Source organism: Biomphalaria glabrata, chromosome 4, assembly GCF_947242115.1.
Source record: "Biomphalaria glabrata chromosome 4, xgBioGlab47.1, whole genome shotgun sequence".
NCBI classification, from domain to species: Eukaryota; Metazoa; Mollusca; class Gastropoda; family Planorbidae; genus Biomphalaria; species Biomphalaria glabrata.
Window position 1 is genome coordinate 34,328,999 of NC_074714.1, and position 22,559 is coordinate 34,351,557.

General features: G+C 38.5%; 1 protein-coding gene across 11 annotated transcripts in view; it reads left to right on the plus strand.

Annotated features, from left to right (window-relative positions):
* LOC106070840 (plexin-A2-like) overlaps nt 1-22,559 on the plus strand; it is a 198,503-nt gene that overhangs the window by 122,439 nt on the left and 53,505 nt on the right. For all 11 annotated transcript variants that reach the window (XM_056027644.1, XM_056027647.1, XM_056027642.1 and 8 more), the window contains 4 exons: nt 8,745-8,995; nt 15,442-16,375; nt 17,072-17,266; nt 18,224-18,352. In XM_056027644.1, coding sequence (XP_055883619.1) covers nt 8,769-8,995; nt 15,442-16,375; nt 17,072-17,266; nt 18,224-18,352 — 1,485 coding nt within the window. In that variant the 5' untranslated portion in view covers nt 8,745-8,768. The remainder of the gene's footprint in view (nt 1-8,744; nt 8,996-15,441; nt 16,376-17,071; nt 17,267-18,223; nt 18,353-22,559) is intronic.

A 22,559-nucleotide genomic window follows, 5' to 3' on the forward strand; every position in this document is an offset into this window, starting at 1 on the left:
TTCCTTCGTGCATCTGAAGAACTGTTTCGTGATTTAAAAAAAAACAGAAATCTTGAAATTAAAAAAATCAAAGATTTGCCACTATCTGCTAAAACAGTACAAGATAGAATAGCTAACATGTTTTCAAATGTAACATATTGGCAGGTGGAAGATATTCTACTTTCTTCTGTCTTATCATTTGCTATAGATGAGTCTTGTGACATAAAAAAAAAATAAAGGGGTAACATCGATTCTTCGGAGCAAAATAAACCATGAAATTCATTCTTACGTTTCACTGCATAATAAACCAAACCATGAAGCGCTTTGTGCCCAAACATTTTCAGCCGAAATAGTTGAGGTCATAAATTTGGTAATCAGGATTGTTAACAGCATCCTGTCAAAAGCACTCTACCATAGTCAGTTTAAAGAATTATTAAAGGAAACGGAGACTCTTTCTTCCCAATAAAGTGCAATGGCTTTCCAAAGGTTAAAACGTTTTGCTTTGTGCTTGAATGAAATAAATACATTCCTAAATGATAATGACATTAATCACCCTGAATTAGAGAACAACAAATGGTTGCAAAAAAATTACTTTATGGTGGATATAACAATGAAATTAAATGAGCTGAATCTACAACTGCAAGGAAAGTAAAACCCAGTGTGATAGAAGAATTCGTTTGTTTTAAAGAAAAACTATTTTTGCCAAAAATATATTTCAGAGTGGCAATGTCTAAAACAGAATCAGAGCAACTTTTGATACGAATTATTTTAGCTTAGCACAGTAATAAACAAAATCTAAGATGAATTTCTTGATAGATTTGAGCAGTTCAAAACCAACCATTCTGTCATTCCAAGTAAATCCTCTCAACACAAACAGTAACGAAATCCACATTGATCATTTTGGAATTGATAATAGAAATACAATTGATCGATTTAAAAAGTAAAGTTTTCTGGAGAGGAAAATGTACAGAGTTAAAACTCAAGTTGGAAGAGTTGGAGGTACAGAACTGTTGTAGCCTATGTAACACGAGTGGACAGCTTTAAAAGGAATGCCGCGAGTTGATGAGTTGAATAGTCTTCCAGATTGCTACAGTTCGGTGAAGAAGTTGGCATTTGGAGTGCTGACTATCTTTGGATCGACATATTCGTGCGAGCAAGCTTTCTCTTGCATAAATATAATTAAAAGTAAAGTAAGAAACCAACTAAAAATTGAAAATTTACAGTCGCGTTTGAAACTAAAAATAAGCTATGAGCTAAATGTATCCAAGATCGTAGGGCCATCGCTCCAATTTGCTTAATTGTTTGTGTCACAACATACATGATGCAAGATGTCACGATGTGTTGTGATGCCGGGGATTTTACTTGAATTCAATAGTTAACAAAAAATGAAGATCTAGAATCACAATTGACGATTCTTTGATAAAACAAAACTCTGGAACTTTATTTAAACATAACGTAAGTACAGCTTATGTACAAATTATAAATCAATGAGCATGAAACATATTACAAAGGCTTTTCAAACAGAGCTCTTAGAAACGTGACTATCTACAAGAACCATATTTTATCGACTCCCGTTACTTTCTTACACCCGCCAATTCTCTGGCGCTAACTCTTTTCAAAAAATGTCTTTGTTTAATTCAAATCAACCAATAGATTTCAAACATACTAATTACGTCCCTTGGGTAAATCCTGACTTGAATGTCAAGTGTCTAAATTTGAGGGGTAAATCCCGAGACTGGTGTCGAGGGCTTATATTTCTTTACAAATGAGAAATGTACACACAATTCTATAATGTGATCTGTGACAGTTTGTTATTGAAGTACAATTTAGTGTTATCAGTGAATGTTTAACTGTTTTAGTTGTTTCCTAAATTTATTTTTTTGAAAAACACTACTTATATAGGAATAAAAAGTTTCATTTTTTTTCATAAAAAAGTGTGTAAGTACTATTTATTGTTGGCAAGAGAAAAATATTGTGGCTCTTTAAAAAAGTTAGAATTGTGTAAATTCCAATTTTCGGCTCTTCCGACTCAAAAGGTTGCCGACCCCTGCCCTAGACCAGCCTGAGTCCAAGTTTGTCAGGTCAACATGAAGCTGCCACTGCTGACTTTCACGACACTCTTGATTGGCTCTAAATAGACCGCCTCTGATTTCATGGGCGTTAGACACGTGACCATTGTTGATTTTGCTGATTAGTTCCCTCCCCTATCTTCCCGATTGAATCCCCTCCTCTTCCCTTAAAAAAAACGTTCTGACCCACTAATAAATAAAGTACTCTGGCTAGTGCCTCCTAACTGATGGCCGTTTGCACACCGTCAGTCGCTGATGGCTAATGAAATCAATTGAAGCGGCTTTGTGATGGCTGGATGTACGATCTTCTTCCCGATGAGGTAAATAAATAAAGTCGATCGGAACGTCAGTGATTGGATAGATTTAAATTTGACGGAAGAAAAATGGCCACCAAAAGTTTGTTTTCGAATTGTCATTTCAAACGGAACTATTGTTATCTCTCTTTGGTCATTTTTATCCAGGTAAATACTTTGGTAAGAAATAAGCACAACAAAGGAAGATTTGTTTTTTACTGACCTTATTTTTTTTGTCAACCCCATTTCAAATAGAATCTAAAAATCAATGCATGTAATTGACTTCATCTCATCAAAGAAATGTAGCGCCATGCCCCGTTACAAAATCAGTCAATGGTGTTGGCTTATAATGGTATATGTGTGAGAGAGAGAAAAAGCGAGAGAGATTAAAATAACAGTTCAAAGCTTGTTTTTGAGAGTATTGTCACGTGACACGTTATTACTTTTTTTTTCTTTACAAAACTTCTATAAACTCAATCCGTCTGTCTGTCTGTCTGTTTGGTACAAATCTTGTGCAAGTTATTTCTCTCACTTCCAAGTCTCGGATCAAGCTGAATCTTTGCTCGATGTTGATGATAACACACGAATCAATCAAACAAAAATAACCCATTATTTAATTAATTAGTTCTAAAATATTTTAATATAAAAATAGGAGATACATCTTGCATCATTGAGAGATATATCAGCAATTGTGCGATTTGTTTCCCTTCTATAAGCTTTGTTTGCTTGTTAAATGTCTTCGGTTGATGAATCAGTACGTTTTAATTGTCTATTGATCAAGAAAAACATAATAGACTTCGAAATATTGTTCATGGCAGAATACAATAAAAAAAAGGGGGAGGTAACTTTTAAAAACTTTTTGACCCATTCAAATTTTTGTCTCCTACCATAAAGAACACTATCAACTAAAGAGATCATATAGTCACGCATTACATAAGACTTCTCGTTTCTAATGCACCAGGTGATTGACATACCAATTCAGACCCGCGGGTCATATCCGGCTACTAGTTTATGTACTGTATTTATACCTGGGCTCGTGATATCGCTTTTATTCTGCAGTGTTTCCCCACTGTCTCTGTTCTTTTACCCCACCCGTCAGATCTGTGCGTGTCTCCCCCCCCCCCCCCCCGTATACTCCTTGCTATCTCACTATCACTCCGAGTCACAGCGCCATCTATTGGTCTCCTTGTTTCTAAAACTTCTGATGATGATGTACATAGGCGGAGGAGTAGTACACGTCCTGGGTGGCCCGGTGTGTGGCCCGGTGGGTGGCCCGGTGGGTGGCCCGGTGTGTGGCCCGGTGTGTGAGAGCGTTCAGTCACAATGGTAAGAACTACGTCAGAATGTTTTATGGGATTAAGGGATGGAGATTTCATCTCTCGCGCTCTCTTTCATTCACTCTTTTTACTCTCTCATTCTCCATCGCACTTTCTCTCTCTCATTCTCTCTCATTTTCTCTTATTATCTCTCTTTCTCTAATTCTCTCACTCTCTTTCATTCTTTATCTTTTTTCTCCCATTCTCTTTATCTCTCTATTATCTCTCTTTTTGCGTTCTCTCTTTCTCTTATTTTATTCTTTTGCTCTCTTCCCCCTCTCTCTCCTCTCCCCCTCTCTCTCCTCTCCCCCTCTTTCTCCTCTCCCCCTCTCGCTCCTCTCCCCCCTCTCTCATCTCCCCCTCTCTCTCCTCTCCCCCTCTCGCTCCTCTCCACCTCTCGCTCCTCCCCCTCTCGCTCCTCTCCCCCTCTCTCCTCTCCCTCTCTCTCCTCTCCCCCTCTCCTCTCCCTCTCTCTCCTCTCCCCCTCTCGCTCCTCTCCCCCTCTCTCCTCTTCCCCTCTCGCTCCTCTCCCCCTCTCTCCTCTCCCCCTCTCTCCTCTCCCCCTCTCTCTCCCCTCCCCCTCTCTCTCACATTCTCTCTCTCAGTCTCTATTAAACAAAGCAGTCATCTTTTGAGATGTCGTCAATCATCTCCAAATTCTGCTCCTTTAGGACGCTTGCAGTAAGGTCAGCGCGCGTGTAGTGTTCATGGACTACTTCAGTCTACGTGATATTTGGTCATTCAACAACACTTGGATCGTGGTCATTCAAGCTTTATCCAGTTAATCAGGTCACTTGGTTTGGCTGGATTCATTTCAAACGAAGCCAAATAATGTTTCAAATAAAACACCAACTTTGTGATTGAAGAAACTGGACACGGTCACATGCGTGCGTCCCTACCAACAGAGAGAAGAAACTGGACAGGGTCACATGCGTGCGTCCCTACCAACAGAGAGAAGAAACTGGACACGGTCACATGCGTGCGTCCCTACCAACAGAGAGAAGAAACTGGACACGGTCACATGCGTGCGTCCCTACCAACAGAGAGAAGAAACTGGACACGGTCACATGCGTGCGTCCCTACCAACAGAGAGAAGAAGCTGGACACGGTCACATGCGTGCGTCCCTACCAACAGAGAGAAGAAACTGGACACGGTCACATGCGTGCGTCCCTACCAACAGAGAAAAGAAACTGGACATGGTCACATGCGTGCGTCCCTACCAACAGAGAGAAGAAACTGCTCGGACTAGGGCTATACATATCTGGAGATACAACTTGGCTGAAGGGGAGAGGTAGGAAAGCCATCCATCGTCTGACGGAATAGAAAGCCAACGGGGGAATTATGCATATGGAATGTATATAAACATTCGTAGACATAAACACAGACACACACACACACACACATGCCTTATGCACCCACTTCCATACATTATTAGATGTGAGCTTGTATTTCAATGTTGTGTGAGTGTGTGCGTTGAATGTGGAGCTAAGAGACCTTTGATGATTGGACTTGAACAACAACAAAAGGCTTTTTTTTTTCTGTTTTCTTTCTTTCGGTTTCTCTTTTATCTTTCTACTTGTGTACGTCGTTACATTTCAAAGAGCAGGACAATAAGGAAGATTGAGTCAATATATAGAAGAATACTATTCAAACATCTAACAATTACATCAGGCTTGTTGATCTTGAAAATAATAAAGACAGTGTCGCAGAAAAAATATAACTGTAATCTGTCGCCAACACAAAAGCTGACTTAATAATAGACTTCGGCTTATTGTATTAGACCAACTATCTCTTTTCCTAACTTTGATACCGTCTGTAAGCCTAAACCCAGCATTAAAATCCAGGCACTGCAAATAATGGACATTTCTACTGTCCACTACAGCCAATTGACATTTCTACTATTCCCTACAGCCAATATATGTTTTCTACCGTCCACTGCGCTAAAGCCAAAGTACCTTTCTACTGTCCACTACAACCATTAAACGTCTCTAAAGCAGCTTGGTTTTCTAGCTCACTTATTAAAAGTGAGCCATGAACAAACATCGAAAGTTCTTCATCGATTAAATTGTATACACTTTTTACTGCAGTCGCTAAACATTTGTTAACCTTGACATATAGCAACGTAAAGTAACGGGGCCCCCGATCATCAAACTTTATAAACTAAATCTGAAAACAGAATGCAGTGAGCGACTTTCAGTTTAGACAAGCCTGTGGGACCAGGAAATTGTTAGCCTCAGGCCATGGTCGTTCTTATCCTGGTATGACCCTTCTGTTTGAGTCAATGAAATCACTTTCACTCCAGCTTACAGTAGTGGCCATCCACAAGGGCCACACGCGAGGCCGTTGTCGTTATGTTCTTCCCAGGACTCCATTCTCCCTCCCCCATTTTTCATCCATGGTCCCTCTTTTTTTTTTTTTTAAATGCACAACAGTATTAGAAATTGACCAATCAACATTGAGACGTGATCAACAAATGGGTTCAAAACTTGGATCGAATCAGCGTGAATGTATGTGTTTGTAGACAAGTGTGTGTGAACAAGTGTGTGTGTATGTGAACAAGTGAGTGTGAGTTATTGTGGGGGAGGGGGCGAGTTGAGCATAGAAGTGAACCTCCCAGCCACCGAGAAGGTCCGAGGACACTATAATCTTCATGGTCGGACTGGTGTGTCCGCGCGGTTTAGTATTTAGCTCCAGGGCTTTATGTATTATAATTAGATGGTAATTAGGCGACTCTGTGTGCCAGGAGAGCTGCCCAAGGAGGAGATAAAACGGACACCGACTTTGTGACTCTTTTTTTTTTATTTCCTGCTCAGTCCTGGGCTAACATTCCTGAGGTCAGTTATTATCAGATAGTTTATGACCCTGGCTTTGGTCAGAAGTGCTATAACCCGATCCATAGGAAACTTGAATTATCCGTGGAATGTAGTCTATTGCATCTTTCGCTAAGGAGGCGGCACTGTTCTGTGGCTCATCTATGTGGCTATGTCTGTTGATATTACACAGTAAGCATTTATGTGACTCGTGACAACAAAATAGTCTGTAGTAATGATACATAACTCTAAATCTTAAGAACGAAATTTAACTTTGCTATAACAATGAAATCTATAAAATGTAACGTTGAAACTCTTGAATCAAGAATTTCAAAAGAAATTACAACTTAGTTGCTTGTGAGTACAAAAGAAGTACCGGTACAAAGACTTTAAATAGTAGGTCTCAAGTGGACAGTAGACATCTAAATTCTAGTGCAGCAGTGTATTATTGAAGTACTGAATGATCTATGGTAAAATTAGTGCATAATAATATTAATTTTAAATTAAGTCATTATATAGATCTTTATTTAGAATCAACGTATACGTGTTCACACATTTCTTCTTCTTCGTTCTCATTTGACATGTCGGAGAGTTCAGATCTGTAATCCTATATCTGAGATGAACTGCACAGTGGTTTCCAGATCAGGCAGTTGTCCACATATTATTTGTTCTAAAGGAAGGTTTTGGGGCCAGTTAATTGTTCGGGCCTCTTGATATAGTATGCAGCTTTGAAGGACATGGTCAGCATTCTCTGGTGATGCCCCACAAGGGCAGGTTTCGCTCGTCCCGACTTAAAGCTTCCTGAACATATGTTGTCTCATTCTGTTGTGTCCGGTTTTGAGTCGAAAAATTATGTCGAGATAGCTTGGAGGAGCTACCATCTTCTGCCAAGCACGCCCCCAGGTGGCGGATAAGTGAAAACCCCTATATAAGGGTTAGTTGTGAATATCAAACACAGCCGTGGACCAACTGCTTTGCAGTCATGGAGGATGGAGGGGGGGGGGGTATTCCTGTGGTTAGAATATTCACTTAAAACATCTAAAAAATCCAGGGAAATGATTGCAAAAAGCGAGCATAAGGCGCTTAAACTCTAAACCCGGGTAGATGAAACTCCTTAACTACGGATAGTAATTCATCTAGGAGAGACAACTCTGAAACAAATCAACTGCTGCCTTGCAGATGATCTTGGATGATCAAAGGCTATGGGAGCACACCCAGAAAGAAAATCAAGCTGAAGTCGGAGTCAATGGGCCTCCTGGCGCATAACACTTCTTCATCTATAAATATTGGCATAAAATTCTTGCTCATTTTACAGAGGCACAATAAACATTTAAATTGTAGAGAAAATGGTTTAGCCACCACTTGACGTACGTAAGTGACGATATAATTTGAGACTCTGAATAATCAGAGCACGTTTACAGCATCGTTAATAGAAGCTGGACGAGACGACATTCATCGTCACAGCGAAACAGTTTGCTTTTTTGTTACAAAGCTTATATCGACTCAGTCTCTCTGTCTGGTAAAAAGTTTGAACGTATTTTTTCCCATTCTCGGATCAGGTTGAAACTTTGCACACAATTATTTCATTGAACATGACAAGACGTAAATCAATTTTAAAAATTAAACAATTAGTTCGTTAATTATTGGTGATTAATTATTTTGTTGAGTAATGCGAGATCAGATGAGAGATTTGGATATAAATATAGGACACGTTTTGTTCTTCCACTTCCTATACTCGAAAAAGTTTAAATTTTACATAATTATTCATAGTCGATAACAATATACGAATCAATCCAAAAAAAGTAACTAATTAGTTAAACATTTGGTACTAATTAATTAATTTTGTTTTAGCAGAAAGGGCGCTAAACCCTGTAATTTTCAGATAAATGGCAGTAATTAGCGGTTCTTTCCCAAAAATAAACTTTTTTTTTCTTTTGCTTGTTTGGTACTGGTCATTTGTTTTTCTTTCAGGATTGTTTATATGTCTGTCTCTTCCCCCCCCCCCCTTTTTTTCCCTTCTTTTCAAACATCTTTTAATTAATGGCATTTTTCAAAACTTCGAATTGTAATCTCTAATTCTTTTTTTTTTATTATTTCACTCTCTACCTCCACTCCCACTCTCTCTACCTCCAAAGCCAGTCTCTCTCTACTCCACTGCCACTCTACTTCCACAGCTACACTCGCAACCGCCAGGTCGCATTCCCTGTCTAAAACACTGAACACAATACGTTTGAATTCCTGAAATCGTAACAAATTTATTTTTATTTCAATTTCAGAGCAAGATGTCCTAGCTCAGAGTCATGACAACCAAACGGATAACAGTCCTCTGGACAAACTTCTTGACCAGGTTTTTGTTCGTCTTTCTCTTGGGGACGAATCTTCTGGTCGACGCTACACATGGCCTTCAAAAATCTGCCAGTGTGTACAATGTGACCGAGTTCCACCGTGCCAACCTCCTGTTGAACCATATAGCGTTCAATCCCAAGACTCAAGATGTATATGTTGGAGCTGTGAACTACCTCTTTCAGTAAGTAGGATTTAGCATTGGTTTAGTTCTTTGAATCTCTCTCTCTTTATAGTAGGGCTTGTCTCAATATAAGGGCTTGTCTCAGTGTTAGGCCTTGTCTCAATATATTAGAGCTTGTCTCAGTGTTAGGCCTTGTCTCACTATAAGGGCTTGTCTCGATGTTAGGCTTTGTTTCAGTACTAGGACTTCTCTCAATTCATTCTATGACTTTGGCTCTCTATCATTCTATGACTTTGGCTCTCTATCATTCTATGACTTTGGCTCTCTATCATTCTATGACTTTGGCTCTCTATCATTCTATGACTTTGGCTCTCTATCATTCTATGACTTTGGCTCTCTATCATTCTATGACTTTAGCTCTCTATCATTCTATGACTTTGGCTCTCTATCATTCTATGACTTTGTCTCTATCATTCTATAACTTTGGCTCTCTATCATTCTATGACTTTGGCTCTCTATCATTCTATGACTTTGGCTCTCTATCATCTAATTTCTGTTCAGTAAATACACGACAGAAAGTTCCTATTTTAAATCAATGTGTTTATATAATCAACAATCTCTTAAAATAAAATGTTCGCACCCACCAAACGTACCATTTTTATTTTATTTCTAAGTACCGGTACATTATAGTCATATTTATTTCAAGAATTTAAGCTACGGATATGAAAACAAAGTTAGTGACAGAGTTCTCCGTCAGACATGTCATACTTGTAACACCGAAGAGAGTAGAAGGAAGAAACGAAACATATGACATTCTTGAGCCAATAGAAATGTACGTTGTGAAGTGGATGGATGAACTTGCTTCTAATGCACTTCGTTGTAGATCAGAAAAGAAAACAAAATCAATCTACGTGGCACCAATACAAAGGGAAAAAAAACATTAGAGTTGAAGACAAACATACCGTCACCAGCAAGTATTTAGAACAGACTAATTGCTTTATGTGAACATGTCAGTTGCGGTACTGAAGTCTTGACGTTATGACATCTTGAGAAAATCAAAACTCTAAAGGCAAGTAATAGAATGAAATAGATCAAATAAAGGAAAAAGATCTTACAATCTTATAAAGGCCTTTGTAGTATTAAACATTCAAGGGTGCTATTAACAATCAATATTGGGAGTTTACATAAAAAGTTTGAAGAATGTGTTCTTACACTATGATAACTTACTTCTCACTCAGTTCTATCTAACACACTCGATTTTTGTCATAACCTGAAGGTGCTGCTCATTCAGTTAGTTGTATCTAATACACTCGACTTTTGTCATAACCTGAAGGTGCTGCCCATTCAGTTAGTTGTATGTAATACACTCGACTTTTGTCATAACTTGAAGGTGCTCCCCATTCAGTTAGTTGTATGTAATACACTCGACTTTTGTCATAACCTGAAGGTGCTCCCCATTCAGTTAGTTGTATGTAATACACTCGACTTTTGTCATAACCTGAAGGTGCTCCCCATTCAGTTAGTTGTATGTAATACACTCGACTTTTGTCATAACCTGAAGGTGCTCCCCATTCAGTTAGTTGTATGTAATACACTCGACTTTTGTCATAACCTGAAGGTGCTCCCCATTCAGTTAGTTGTATGTAATACACTCGACTTTTGTCATAACCTGAAGGTGCTCCCCATTCAGTTAGTTGTATCTAATACACTCGACTTTTGTCATAACTTGAAGGTGCTCCCCATTCAGTTAGTTGTATCTAATACACTCGACTTTTGTCATAACTTGAAGGTGCTCCCCATTCAGTTAGTTGTATGTAATACACTCGACTTTTGTCATAACTTGAAGGTGCTCCCCATTCAGTTAGTTGTATGTAATACACTCGACTTTTGTCATAACCTGAAGGTGCTCCCCATTCAGTTAGTTGTATGTAATACACTCGACTTTTGTCATAACCTGAAGGTGCTCCCCATTCAGTTAGTTGTATGTAATACACTCGACTTTTGTCATAACCTGAAGGTGCTGCCCATTCAGTTAGTTGTATGTAATACACTCGACTTTTGTCATAACCTGAAGGTGCTCCCCATTCAGTTAGTTGTATGTAATACACTCGACTTTTGTCATAACCTGATTGTGCTCCCCATTCAGTTAGTTGTATGTAATACACTCGAATTTTGTCATAACCTGAAGGTGCTGCCCATTCAGTTAGTTGTATGTAATACACTCGACTTTTGTCATAACTTGAAGGTGCTCCCCATTCAGTTAGTTGTATGTAATACACTCGACTTTTGTCATAACCTGAAGGTGCTGCCCATTCAGTTAGTTGTATGTAATACACTCGACTTTTGTCATAACCTGAAGGTGCTCCCCATTCAGTTAGTTGTATCTAATACACTCGACTTTTGTCATAACCTGAAGGTGCTGCCCATTCAGTTAGTTGTATGTAATACACTCGACTTTTGTCATAACTTGAAGGTGCTCCCCATTCAGTTAGTTGTATGTAATACACTCGACTTTTGTCATAACCTGAAGGTGCTCCCCATTCAGTTAGTTGTATGTAATACACTCGACTTTTGTCATAACTTGAAGGTGCTCCCCATTCAGTTAGTTGTATGTAATACACTCGACTTTTGTCATAACCTGAAGGTGCTGCCCATTCAGTTAGTTGTATGTAATACACTCGACTTTTGTCATAACCTGAAGGTGCTCCCCATTCAGTTAGTTGTATGTAATACACTCGACTTTTGTCATAACCTGAAGGTGCTCCCCATTCAGTTAGTTGTATGTAATACACTCGACTTTTGTCATAACTTGAAGGTGCTCCCCATTCAGTTAGTTGTATGTAATACACTCGACTTTTGTCATAACCTGAAGGTGCTGCACATTCAGTTAGTTGTATGTAATACACTCGACTTTTGTCATAACCTGAAGGTGCTCCCCATTCAGTTAGTTGTATCTAATACACTCGACTTTTGTCATAACCTGAAGGTGCTGCCCATTCAGTTAGTTGTATGTAATACACTCGACTTTTGTCATAACTTGAAGGTGCTCCCCATTCAGTTAGTTGTATGTAATACACTCGACTTTTGTCATAACCTGAAGGTGCTCCCCATTCAGTTAGTTGTATGTAATACACTCGACTTTTGTCATAACCTGAAGGTGCTCCCCATTCAGTTAGTTGTGTGTAATACACTCGACTTTTGTCATAACCTGAAGGTGCTCCCCATTCAGTTAGTTGTGTGTAATACACTCGACTTTTGTCATAACCTGAAGGTGCTGCCCATTCAGTTAGTTGTATGTAATACACTCGACTTTTGTCATAACCTGAAGGTGCTCCCCATTCAGTTAGTTGTATGTAATACACTCGACTTTTGTCATAACCTGAAGGTGCTCCCCATTCAGTTAGTTGTATGTAATACACTCGACTTTTGTCATAACCTGAAGGTGCTCCCCATTCAGTTAGTTGTATGTAATACACTCGACTTTTGTCATAACCTGAAGGTGCTGCCCATTCAGTTAGTTGTATGTAATACACTCGACTTTTGTCATAACCTGAAGGTGCTCCCCATTCAGTTAGTTGTATGTAATACACTCGACTTTTGTCATAACCTGAAGGTGCTCCCCATTCAGTTAGTTGTATGTAATACACTCGACTTTTGTCATAACCTGAAGGTGCTGCCCATTCAGTTAGTTGTATGTAATACACTCGACTTTTGTCATAACTTGAAGGTGCTCCCCATTCAGTTAGTTGTGTGTAATACACTCGACTTTTGTCATAACTTGAAGGTGCTCCCCATTCAGTTAGTTGTATGTAATACACTCGACTTTTGTCATAACCTGAAGGTGCTCCCCATTCAGTTAGTTGTGTGTAATACACTCGACTTTTGTCATAACCTGAAGGTGCTGCCCATTCAGTTAGTTGTATCTAATACACTCGACTTTTGTCATAACTTGAAGGTGCTCCCCATTCAGTTAGTTGTATCTAATACACTCGACTTTTGTCATAACCTGAAGGTGCTGCCCATTCAGTTAGTTGTATGTAACACACCTGGGGTTCTGGGTTCGGATCTAGGTAAAGACTGGGATTTTGAATTTCGGAATTTTTAGGGCGACTTGAGTCCACTCAACTCTAATGGGTACAAGACTTTAGTTAGGGAAAAATTAGGCGGTTTGTCGTTGTGCTGGCCTGCTCGTTAACCGTTGGCTAAAACAATACATGTGACCATCATCTGCACTATAGGCCTGAAAGGGGAACTTTACTTTTATTTTTACTTTTACTTTTATTTTTACTTTTACTTTTTTTTTACTTATAATTGTACTTTTACTTTACTACTTGAGGAACAAATTTTTCTTTTTTACAATTCCTCCTATTAGCTGACAAATTCTTAATGGTCTCAAAAAGTGGTAGGCCCCCTACACAGGGTGGAACCTGGACACTTGGACATTTTGAAAACGTCTCTAACGATAACATTTGATACTTTATGTATATCTTTGGGACAAAAATGACTAAGTAATGGGCCACACAGCGAAAACTCTGGTTTGATCGTCATAATTTTTCAAAATATATTCATCTTATTATTAAATTTGGCAATTTTCAACACACTTCAGTGGGTATTCCCGCAGTCAGCTCCAATTTTTCTTTGTATTCAGTAAAGAGTTTAAATAAACATTTCTGTAGAAACGAGCTGCGACTGTAATAGAAAAACTTGATTCTGCAAAGCTCATTGGAAAGACTCATTGCCATAGTGAAGCATGACGAGAAATCTGTAGAATGGGCAGCACGAATTGATTTCAAACAACTTCCTTCTGTTACTTGTTTGGTTTTCAATTAGCAATCTGTGTCCATAACCTTAATGTTGTTGTAGTGTTTGTGTTGACTCAACGATATCTCTTCAATACGCCTTTCAAACAAAAAAAAAAAGAGATTTCTTATAAAAAAAGATATTTATTTAATAGTTAGGGGATTGTATAAATTTTTACAAAGCTTACGTTGACTCATTCTGTCTGTCTGTTTTTCTGTCTGTCTGGTAAAAGTGTGTGCTCGTCATTTTTCCCACACCCATTCTCGGATCAAGTTGATATTTTTCTATTTTGCTTGTTATTTGCTGTGTAGATTATTGCCGAAATATGTCTAATCGAGTGATACGTGACAGTCGTGCTATGAATCAAGTGATACGTGACAGTCGTGCTATGAGTCAAGTGATACGTGACAGTCGTGCTATGAATCGAGTGATACGTGACAGTCGTGCTTTGAATCAAGTGATACGTGACAGTCGTGCTTTGAATCAAGTGATACGTGACAGTCGTGCTTTGAATCAAGTGATACGTGACAGTCATGCTATGAATCAAGTGATACGTGACAGTCGTGCTTTGAATCGAGTTATACGTGACAGTCGTGCTATGAATCAAGTGATACGTGACAGTCGTGCTTTGAATCAAGTGATACGTGACAGTCGTGCTTTGAATCAAGGGATACGTGACAGTCGTGCTTTGAATTGATTGATACGTGACAGTCGTGCTATGAATCGAGTGATACGTGACAGCCATGCTGTACAGTCGAAGACACTACGAAATCATTTATTTCAAACAAATCTATGACACTACTACTACTGAATTATTCTATGTAATTTCATGCTTTGTCAGAGTCTGTACAGTGTCATATCTGAGTCTTTCTATACAATGTATGTCTACACCTCTACACCTAACTATACAATGTCTGACATTTAGTCTACATCTGACTTAATCTATGACCTTTCGTTTACATCTTACTTTACAATATATGACATTTCGTCTACATCTGACTTTATCTATGACATTTCGTTTATATCTTACTTTACAATCTATGACAATTAGTGTAGATTTTACTTTACAATCTATGACCTTTCGTTTACATATTACTTTACAATCTATGACATAGTCAATATCTTACTTTACAATCTATGACATAGTCAATATCTTACTTTACAATCTATGACATAGGCAATATCTTACTTTACAATCTATGACATAGTCAATATCTTACTTTACAATCTATGACATAGTCAATATCTTACTTTACAATCTATGACATAGTCAATATCTTACTTTACAATCTATGACATAGTCAATATCTTACTTTACAATCTATGACATAGTCAGTATCTTACTTTACAATCTATGACATAGTCAATATCTTACTTTACAATCTATGACATAGTCAGTATCTTACTTTACAATCTATGACATAGTCAATATCTTACTTTACAATATATGACATATTCAGTATTTTACTTTACAATCTATGACATAGTCAATATCTTACTTTACAATATATGACATATTCAGTATTTTACTTTACAATCTATGACATAGTGTACGTCTTACTTTACAATCTATGACATAGTCAATATCTTACTTTACAATCTATGACAGTCAATATCTTACTTTACAATCTATGACATAGTGTACGTCTTACAATCCAAACATCACATAGAAACTTGTGCACACGAAATATGTTTTCTTTTTTCAGACTGGATAAGGATTTATTTCAAAAAGTTCAAGTGAAGACCTTGAGACAGAAAAGGTCTGAGATCAAATCCTGCAGTGACAAAGAGCCTGGCCAGTTTACAGTGAACGAGAACATCAACAAACTTCTGGTGGTGGACCTGGTCAACGACACGCTCATCTCCTGCGGCAACTACTACTTCGGCAGCTGCGAGAAGCGCTCACTCAGCAACATCTCCTTCTTCGACCAAGAAGCTTACAACTGCATGCCCGTCATTGGGTTCCATCCCAACTCTTCCGTGGTGGGCTTCCTGGCTCCGGGGGTGCCTTCGAAAGCCGGCGAACCCCAGCCAACGTTGATGTACGTGGGCGTCTCCACGCCGGACAAGGATGAGCAGTTTAACATCTACGTGTACAGCAGCCGTAACCTCAACGACATGGATGTGCAGACCACCCCGGGCGCCGAGTTTTTGTTTTCGGGGATCCATTTCCCGGATTCCAGGAACAAAGAAATCTTCAAAGTGAAGAACATTCTGGGGTTCTCCTTCAAAAACTTCAGCTACAAAATCGGAATTCAGAAAGATGAAAACAACGAGACCCGAAATCACACGGTCATCGCCAGGGTGTGCCAGACTGACCGCAACTTCTACACGTACACTGAGATGGCCTTTCAGTGCCACGCCAATGGTGTCAACTACACCATCATGCAGGCCGGCGTCGTGGCCAAACCAGGGCGCGAACTGGCCCTGTTTCTTGGAGTGGACCTCAACAGCGAGGTCTTATTCACAGTTTTCTCGGCTGCGCCCCAGACACACGGCTATGTCCAGTCGGCTGTTTGCATTTTCCCATTGGAGTTCATTCGACGAAAGTTTACGGAAAACATCAAGCTGTGTCTGTCTGGAAAAGGAATCATAGGCGGAGGCCATCTTGGACGTTCCACACCCTGTGTGAATAAAATTGTAAGTATTGTTAACCTTTAAAAAAAAAAGAAAGTATTGTTAGCGCTTTAATTTTATTCATGGCACAAACCTCTCATTGGTAATAGCTAGATCCCTTTAGCAATGTCGAAATGCCAAGATTGTTTTCTGCATAACATAGGAAACTTTTTTTTTTAGTGCACAAATGTTTCCTATTTCGACTTGTGTGCCTTGGGTCGATTATTTCTGAGATTCCCCAGATTCATATATAGGTGGATACATCAACCAACGTTTGTTGTATTCTTGTAGCGACCTGACCACTCAAGCCTATATAGGTGGATACATCAACCAACTTTTGTTGTATTCTTGTAGCGACCTGACCATTCAAGCCTATATAGGTGGATACATCAACCAACTTTTGTTGTATTCTTGTAGCGACCTGACCACTCAAGCCTATATAGGTGGATACATCAACCAACTTTTGTTGTATTCTTGTAGCGACCTGACCATTCAAGCCTATATAGGTGGATACATCAACCAACTTTTGTTGTATTCTTGTAGCGACCTGACCATTCAAGCCTATATAGGTGGATACATCAACCAACTTGATCTATATCTATTAGTTGCAGATCTAGATCTCATTTGTTGAATAATTCTTCTTTTGTTTCATTATTAATTTGTATTAGGCATTTCTTGAAGGTAGTTTATTTCAATGTCCATGTCTGTTGTCCACTTTAGGCTGCAGGTAATGTCCAGGTAGACGATGACTTCTGCACTGGCCTGGAAGACATCCCTTACTTTGGCCCGGTAGTTGCTGATCTTCCCGCCTTAATCACCTTTAACAAAAGTGTAGAAATGACCTCCATGGCTGTGAGCACAACTGAAGAGTTCACTGTGGGCTTTCTTGGAACATCCGATGGAAGTGTTTATAAGGTAACGGACTTTTTAGACAATGAAACAGATGGTGACATCTAAAATAGGAAATGTCATTTGGTAAGCTGCCTAAACTGAGTTCTATTTGTGTTATGCTGAGTCATTGGAGGACATGGTTGTAGTGTAAACCACTTGAAACTAGCAAACATAGAAATCTCTTGAAACTAGCTAACTAAGTTATCTCTTAAAACACATGGCATTGATTCTAATGAAATGGGAGTTAACATAGTAATCTCTTGAAACTAGCTAACATAGCAATCTCTTGAAACTAGCTAACTTAGTAATCTCTTAAAACACATGGCATTGATTCTAATGAAATGGGAGTTAACATAGTAATCTCTTGAAACTAGCTAACATAGCAATCTCTTGAAACTAGCTAACTTAGTAATCTCTTAAAACACATGGCATTGATTCTAATGAAATGGGAAAGGTATGTAATAGTGGAGAACTTCATACATGGCTGAAAACTATAAATAGTTAGCTTTTTATTTTGATAAGTTTTGGTTTTTAAAAGTAATGATCATTTGTGTTCACTTTGGCCCTGCAGATTGTCTAAGATTTTCTGTTTCTAGCACAAAATAATGTCACACATGGAAAAAAAAAACATTAGACTATCACTCTAGGACTTCAAATGGACAACTAACTAGCGGTCATAAGGTCAAATTAATATGATGATTAACTGTCAGGCATTGATATATTGTTAAAATTATAATTCAATTCTTTTTTTATAGTTGGCAACAGTGAAGAACTTGGCATGGATTACTTTATCGTGACACTATCGACACATTCAATTAATAAATAAATATGGTTATACAAGTTTTGAGACTTGTTTCTAGAGTGTATTGGCAGTAAACTAGATGCTGGCAATTCAAATGAGCAGTGAGTAGGTTGGTTTCCTGACATCTGACCTCTACATTGGAAGTTGGCTGTTTACTCATGTACCTTGTATGTCCCCAGGTCTCCTTGGACTCCAATGTCACAGGCAACCTGTACGAGCAGGTCACGGTGACTCCAAATGAAGCGTTCCTGTCGGACATCTTCTTTGACAACCAGCAGGAACATCTGTATCTCCTCACCAGCTTCAGAGTAAGTTTTCTTTGAGCTCATTTGTGTCTTGTGTAGTTTTATATTGGGTTTCACTTTTCTGTCTAAAAACACATTTCGTTGCACACTTTCTTGCTGAAAACATATTGAAGCTTTAACTGAAGCAACATTTCAGTTAATTACGCAGAACTGAAATTCTATGAAACCCACACATCAGTTTATAAAACACATGGACATTATAATTCAATAAACACATTTGAAAACCCACACACCAAATTATTTAACCGATACATCTTCTACAGATCTATAAAGCGCACATCTGACTTCATTGTGAATACACTGATTAAACCTACACGCTTCCATTGAACTGGACGAATCATTCGGACTTGCTATTTATAGATTATCATCAGTTAGGAGCTTTTCTGTACTCCCCCGCCCCCCCCCCCTTTTTCTCTTTTTTTCTCTTTCCAAACTAATTCTCTTCCCAACCGCTGCCCAAACCATGTATATCTATATTATAAAGTAGAATGTGAGGGGTATGTATGTATGTATGTATGTTACTTATAGACATCAAAACCGCTTGACCAATCTTGATAAAACTAGGCAGGAATGTTCCTTGGGTACCAACTTAGACCGTAGTGTATGTATAGTAGCCCTAAAACAAACTTAAGACCCTCAAAAAAAATAAAGTTGTCCGACTCTATTACAGCTATAGTATTTTATGGATCTAGGCCATGTCTACAATGTTGACATGAGAAAAGATAGAAAGGATTTAGACCTAGATCTAATTTTAAGAAATACACTTTGCGCAGATAGTTTTTTACTTTGACACATGAAAATACAAAAGAAGATCCATTGATTTCATTATATAATAAAATTAACCTTCAATTTTGTGTTTCAAAAGCATTTTTTACATTAATTAGTTCCTTATATCTGTGATTACAGATTTCCTGACGAACATTCTTTCATTAGACAATTCCGTAATGAATCGCGTACTAAATATTAATTCGTTTAATTGTTTACTTTATAATCCCATCCCTAGATCTAAAACTCTAATTCAACTCTAAGATGATAAAACTTCTCTTCGCACAGATAGTTTTATACTTTAACACATTAACATATTAATTAAAGTCCATTCATTTCATATTTTGATCAAATAAACATTCAAATTTGGTTTTCTAAAGCTACATACATTTACGAAAGCCACGAAGCCGAGTTGAGATAGGCCTAGATCTATATTCATTCATGAATCGCGTACTAAAAATTATTTTGTTTAATTGTTCACTTTATAATCCCATTTATTTAACAAAGCTATCGCACTTTTCGTTTTTAATAGATAAGAATGTATCGACTTCGGGTAAACCATTTTCGCAAAACTAATTTTATTTTCGTAGCGAAAGAGAAATAATGTGAAAAGATCATTAGCTACGTTTAACATACATCTAAATCCAATCCACTAGATTATTCAAAAGCAAATGTTTTAATTTAAAAAAAAAATGGATTTAAGCCTATTAGCTATTTTTACATTGACACATTCGCTTTACTATTACATTATTATTTCGTTTAATTGTTTACAAAACACTCTCAGTGACTATATCGAAAGTAATGCGCAAATAAAGACCCGCGGGTCGCGGGTAACATATGTCTAGTATGTATATATAAACGTCAACACGACAGTTCTAAGGGAGAGAACACTATTTGACAAAAGTTGCTGATGTTTAAAAGAAGGGAATGTTTCCATCAATCAAAGCTTAGGATACAAGTAGATACAAAACTATCCTTCCAGAAATAGATAAACGTTGCCGCCACACACTTGTGTATTCATGGCGATGAGTAACCGGCACCTCCCACTGCTCCCCCCCCCCCGGTCCATTTTTACCCTCCTCTAGAACTCCCCCGTGTCATTGCGGCCATTTTTCATGATAATTGAGCTTGTCAATCAAAAATATTCTTTCATTCTCTACAGCCTTGACCTTTTGATTGAGCAGAAAGCTTTCCCCATCCCACAAACTTTTTTTTTTATTTCAGTGGAGCTCGCTCCTTTATCATACCCACCCTCTGTATCGGGTTGCTCCAAATTACTCACGCCAAGATACATAAGCGAGTTGATCGTGTTTCTATTTGCTTAGTTTGTAAGTAAATGTTCAGCTGACATCCCATTGCTCTGGGCACACAACCCGAGACTTGTGAACGGACATCACGTGACCGCCTTCAACCCGAATGGATTATATGTGACAATGTGAACTCGGACCACGCGTGACTGTCTGAACTGGCACATCTTTGATAGTAACTAAATGTGTACTTCACATCTTTAAAGTTGCTACTCTTTTTCTTTCCTGATTTAGCACTTAACAGTCTGAATTGTCCATTTGTTGTTTTTTTCCTTTCAATCTTTCACTTATCCATCTATCCACGGCAGAGTTTCCTTAACGCCTCCCCCCACCCCGTCCCCTAAACGTCATCCCTGGGCATTACTTTTGTGAAGCCCTTCTTGTGAAGCCTTCCTCCTCAGTCTCATTGCCAATATTGTTTTTCTTCTATGAACGCTTTGATTGTCATGGTGGAAGTAAGGAATTCCCTAAGGGGGTACTGGAACTCAGAGCTGAGAAACTTTGTTCCATGGAAAGAAAAGAAAGAAACATATCAGTTTGATTGTTGTGCTCGGTTATCAACACTTGTATCAACTTACGTGTTGTCACTTCTAGATAGTAGCTCTAGATGTCACGTTGACCACGACTGAAAGAACTGGCTTCACCATGAGTCACCCTTTGTTTTGTTTTTTAATATCTACGCTGACGTATGGTAACTTCATGATTTCAAAGAACAAGGTCAGGCCTAGAGAGATCACGCCAAGTTTAAGACATTTTAGGATGATCAGTGATCCCCAAACTGTTTCGGCTCAAGCACTATTTGTCAAACTCAAGTCTAATGAAATCGTGGTACTGTGGCTTCATTATGCTCTTAAAGCTCTTTCGAGGGTCTTAAGTGGCCCTCGGACCGTAGTAGGCGCATCACGGCTGTATTTTGTTAACAGTTAGTAACTAAAATACTTACAATAGATTTTCTTAAAAAATTGTAAAAAAAAATAAAAAATTAACGAAATGCGATTCGGAGTTTCATTTAGCCCCCATGTTCGTCGTGCTTAAAAATATCAAATTCCTACACACTGACCTACATCGCTTACAAAGCAACAGACCCAAGGGAGCCTCCAGCGAGTTTGTGTTCAAAACATAAACGCCCTAAGACAACTCAGTAAATGTTCTCCTATTTTTGTTTTCGACTTACAAAGCTCTTTCAATTAGCATGGACTACTTTCAATTAGCTTGGACTACTTTCAATTAGCATGGACTACTTTCAATTAGCATGGACTACTTTCAATTAGCATGGACTACTTTCAATTAGCATGGACTACTTTCAATTAGCATGGACTACTTTCAATTAGCATGGACTACTTTCAATTGAAGATTTCATCACAAAGCTCTTTCAATTAGCATGGACTACTTTCAATTAGCATGGACTACTTTCAATTAGCATGGACTACTTTCAATTAGCATGGACTACTTTCAATTAGCATGGACTACTTTCAATTAGCATGGACTACTTTCAATTAGCATGGACTACTTTCAATTAGCATGGACTACTTTCAATTAGCATGGACTACTTTCAATTGAAGATTTCATCACAAAGCTCTTTCAATTAGCATGGACTACTTTCAATTAGCATGGACTACTTTCAATTAGCATGGACTACTTTCAATTAGCATGGACTACTTTCAATTGAAGATTTCATCACAAAGCTCTTTCAATTAGCATGGACTACTTTCAATTAGCATGGACTACTTTCAATTAGCATGGACTACTTTCAATTAGCATGGACTACTTTCAATTAGCACGGACTACTTTCAATTAGCATGGACTACTTTCAATGGAAGATTTCATCCTGTATCGCAGCGTGTGTGCGTGGTATCACATCTTGACCGAGGCCGTCTACTTAATGTAGTTCATCTGTCAGACGTCTGCCCCAGAGGGGAGCTGCACGGACCTCTACACATGGACACTAGAGCGCAATGTGTACATTAGCCTCAGTGCTATAAATGAAGCTGACAGTCGCCACTTAGGGAAAAGAAATTAAACTGGTCATATTATTAAGTTCACTCCTCCCCCCCTTTATTTTCCCCTGGGGGGCCGCCCGTATTCCCCTTTTCCCAGACAATACATTTTGATTGGCTGAAGCATCTTTGAATCGGGGA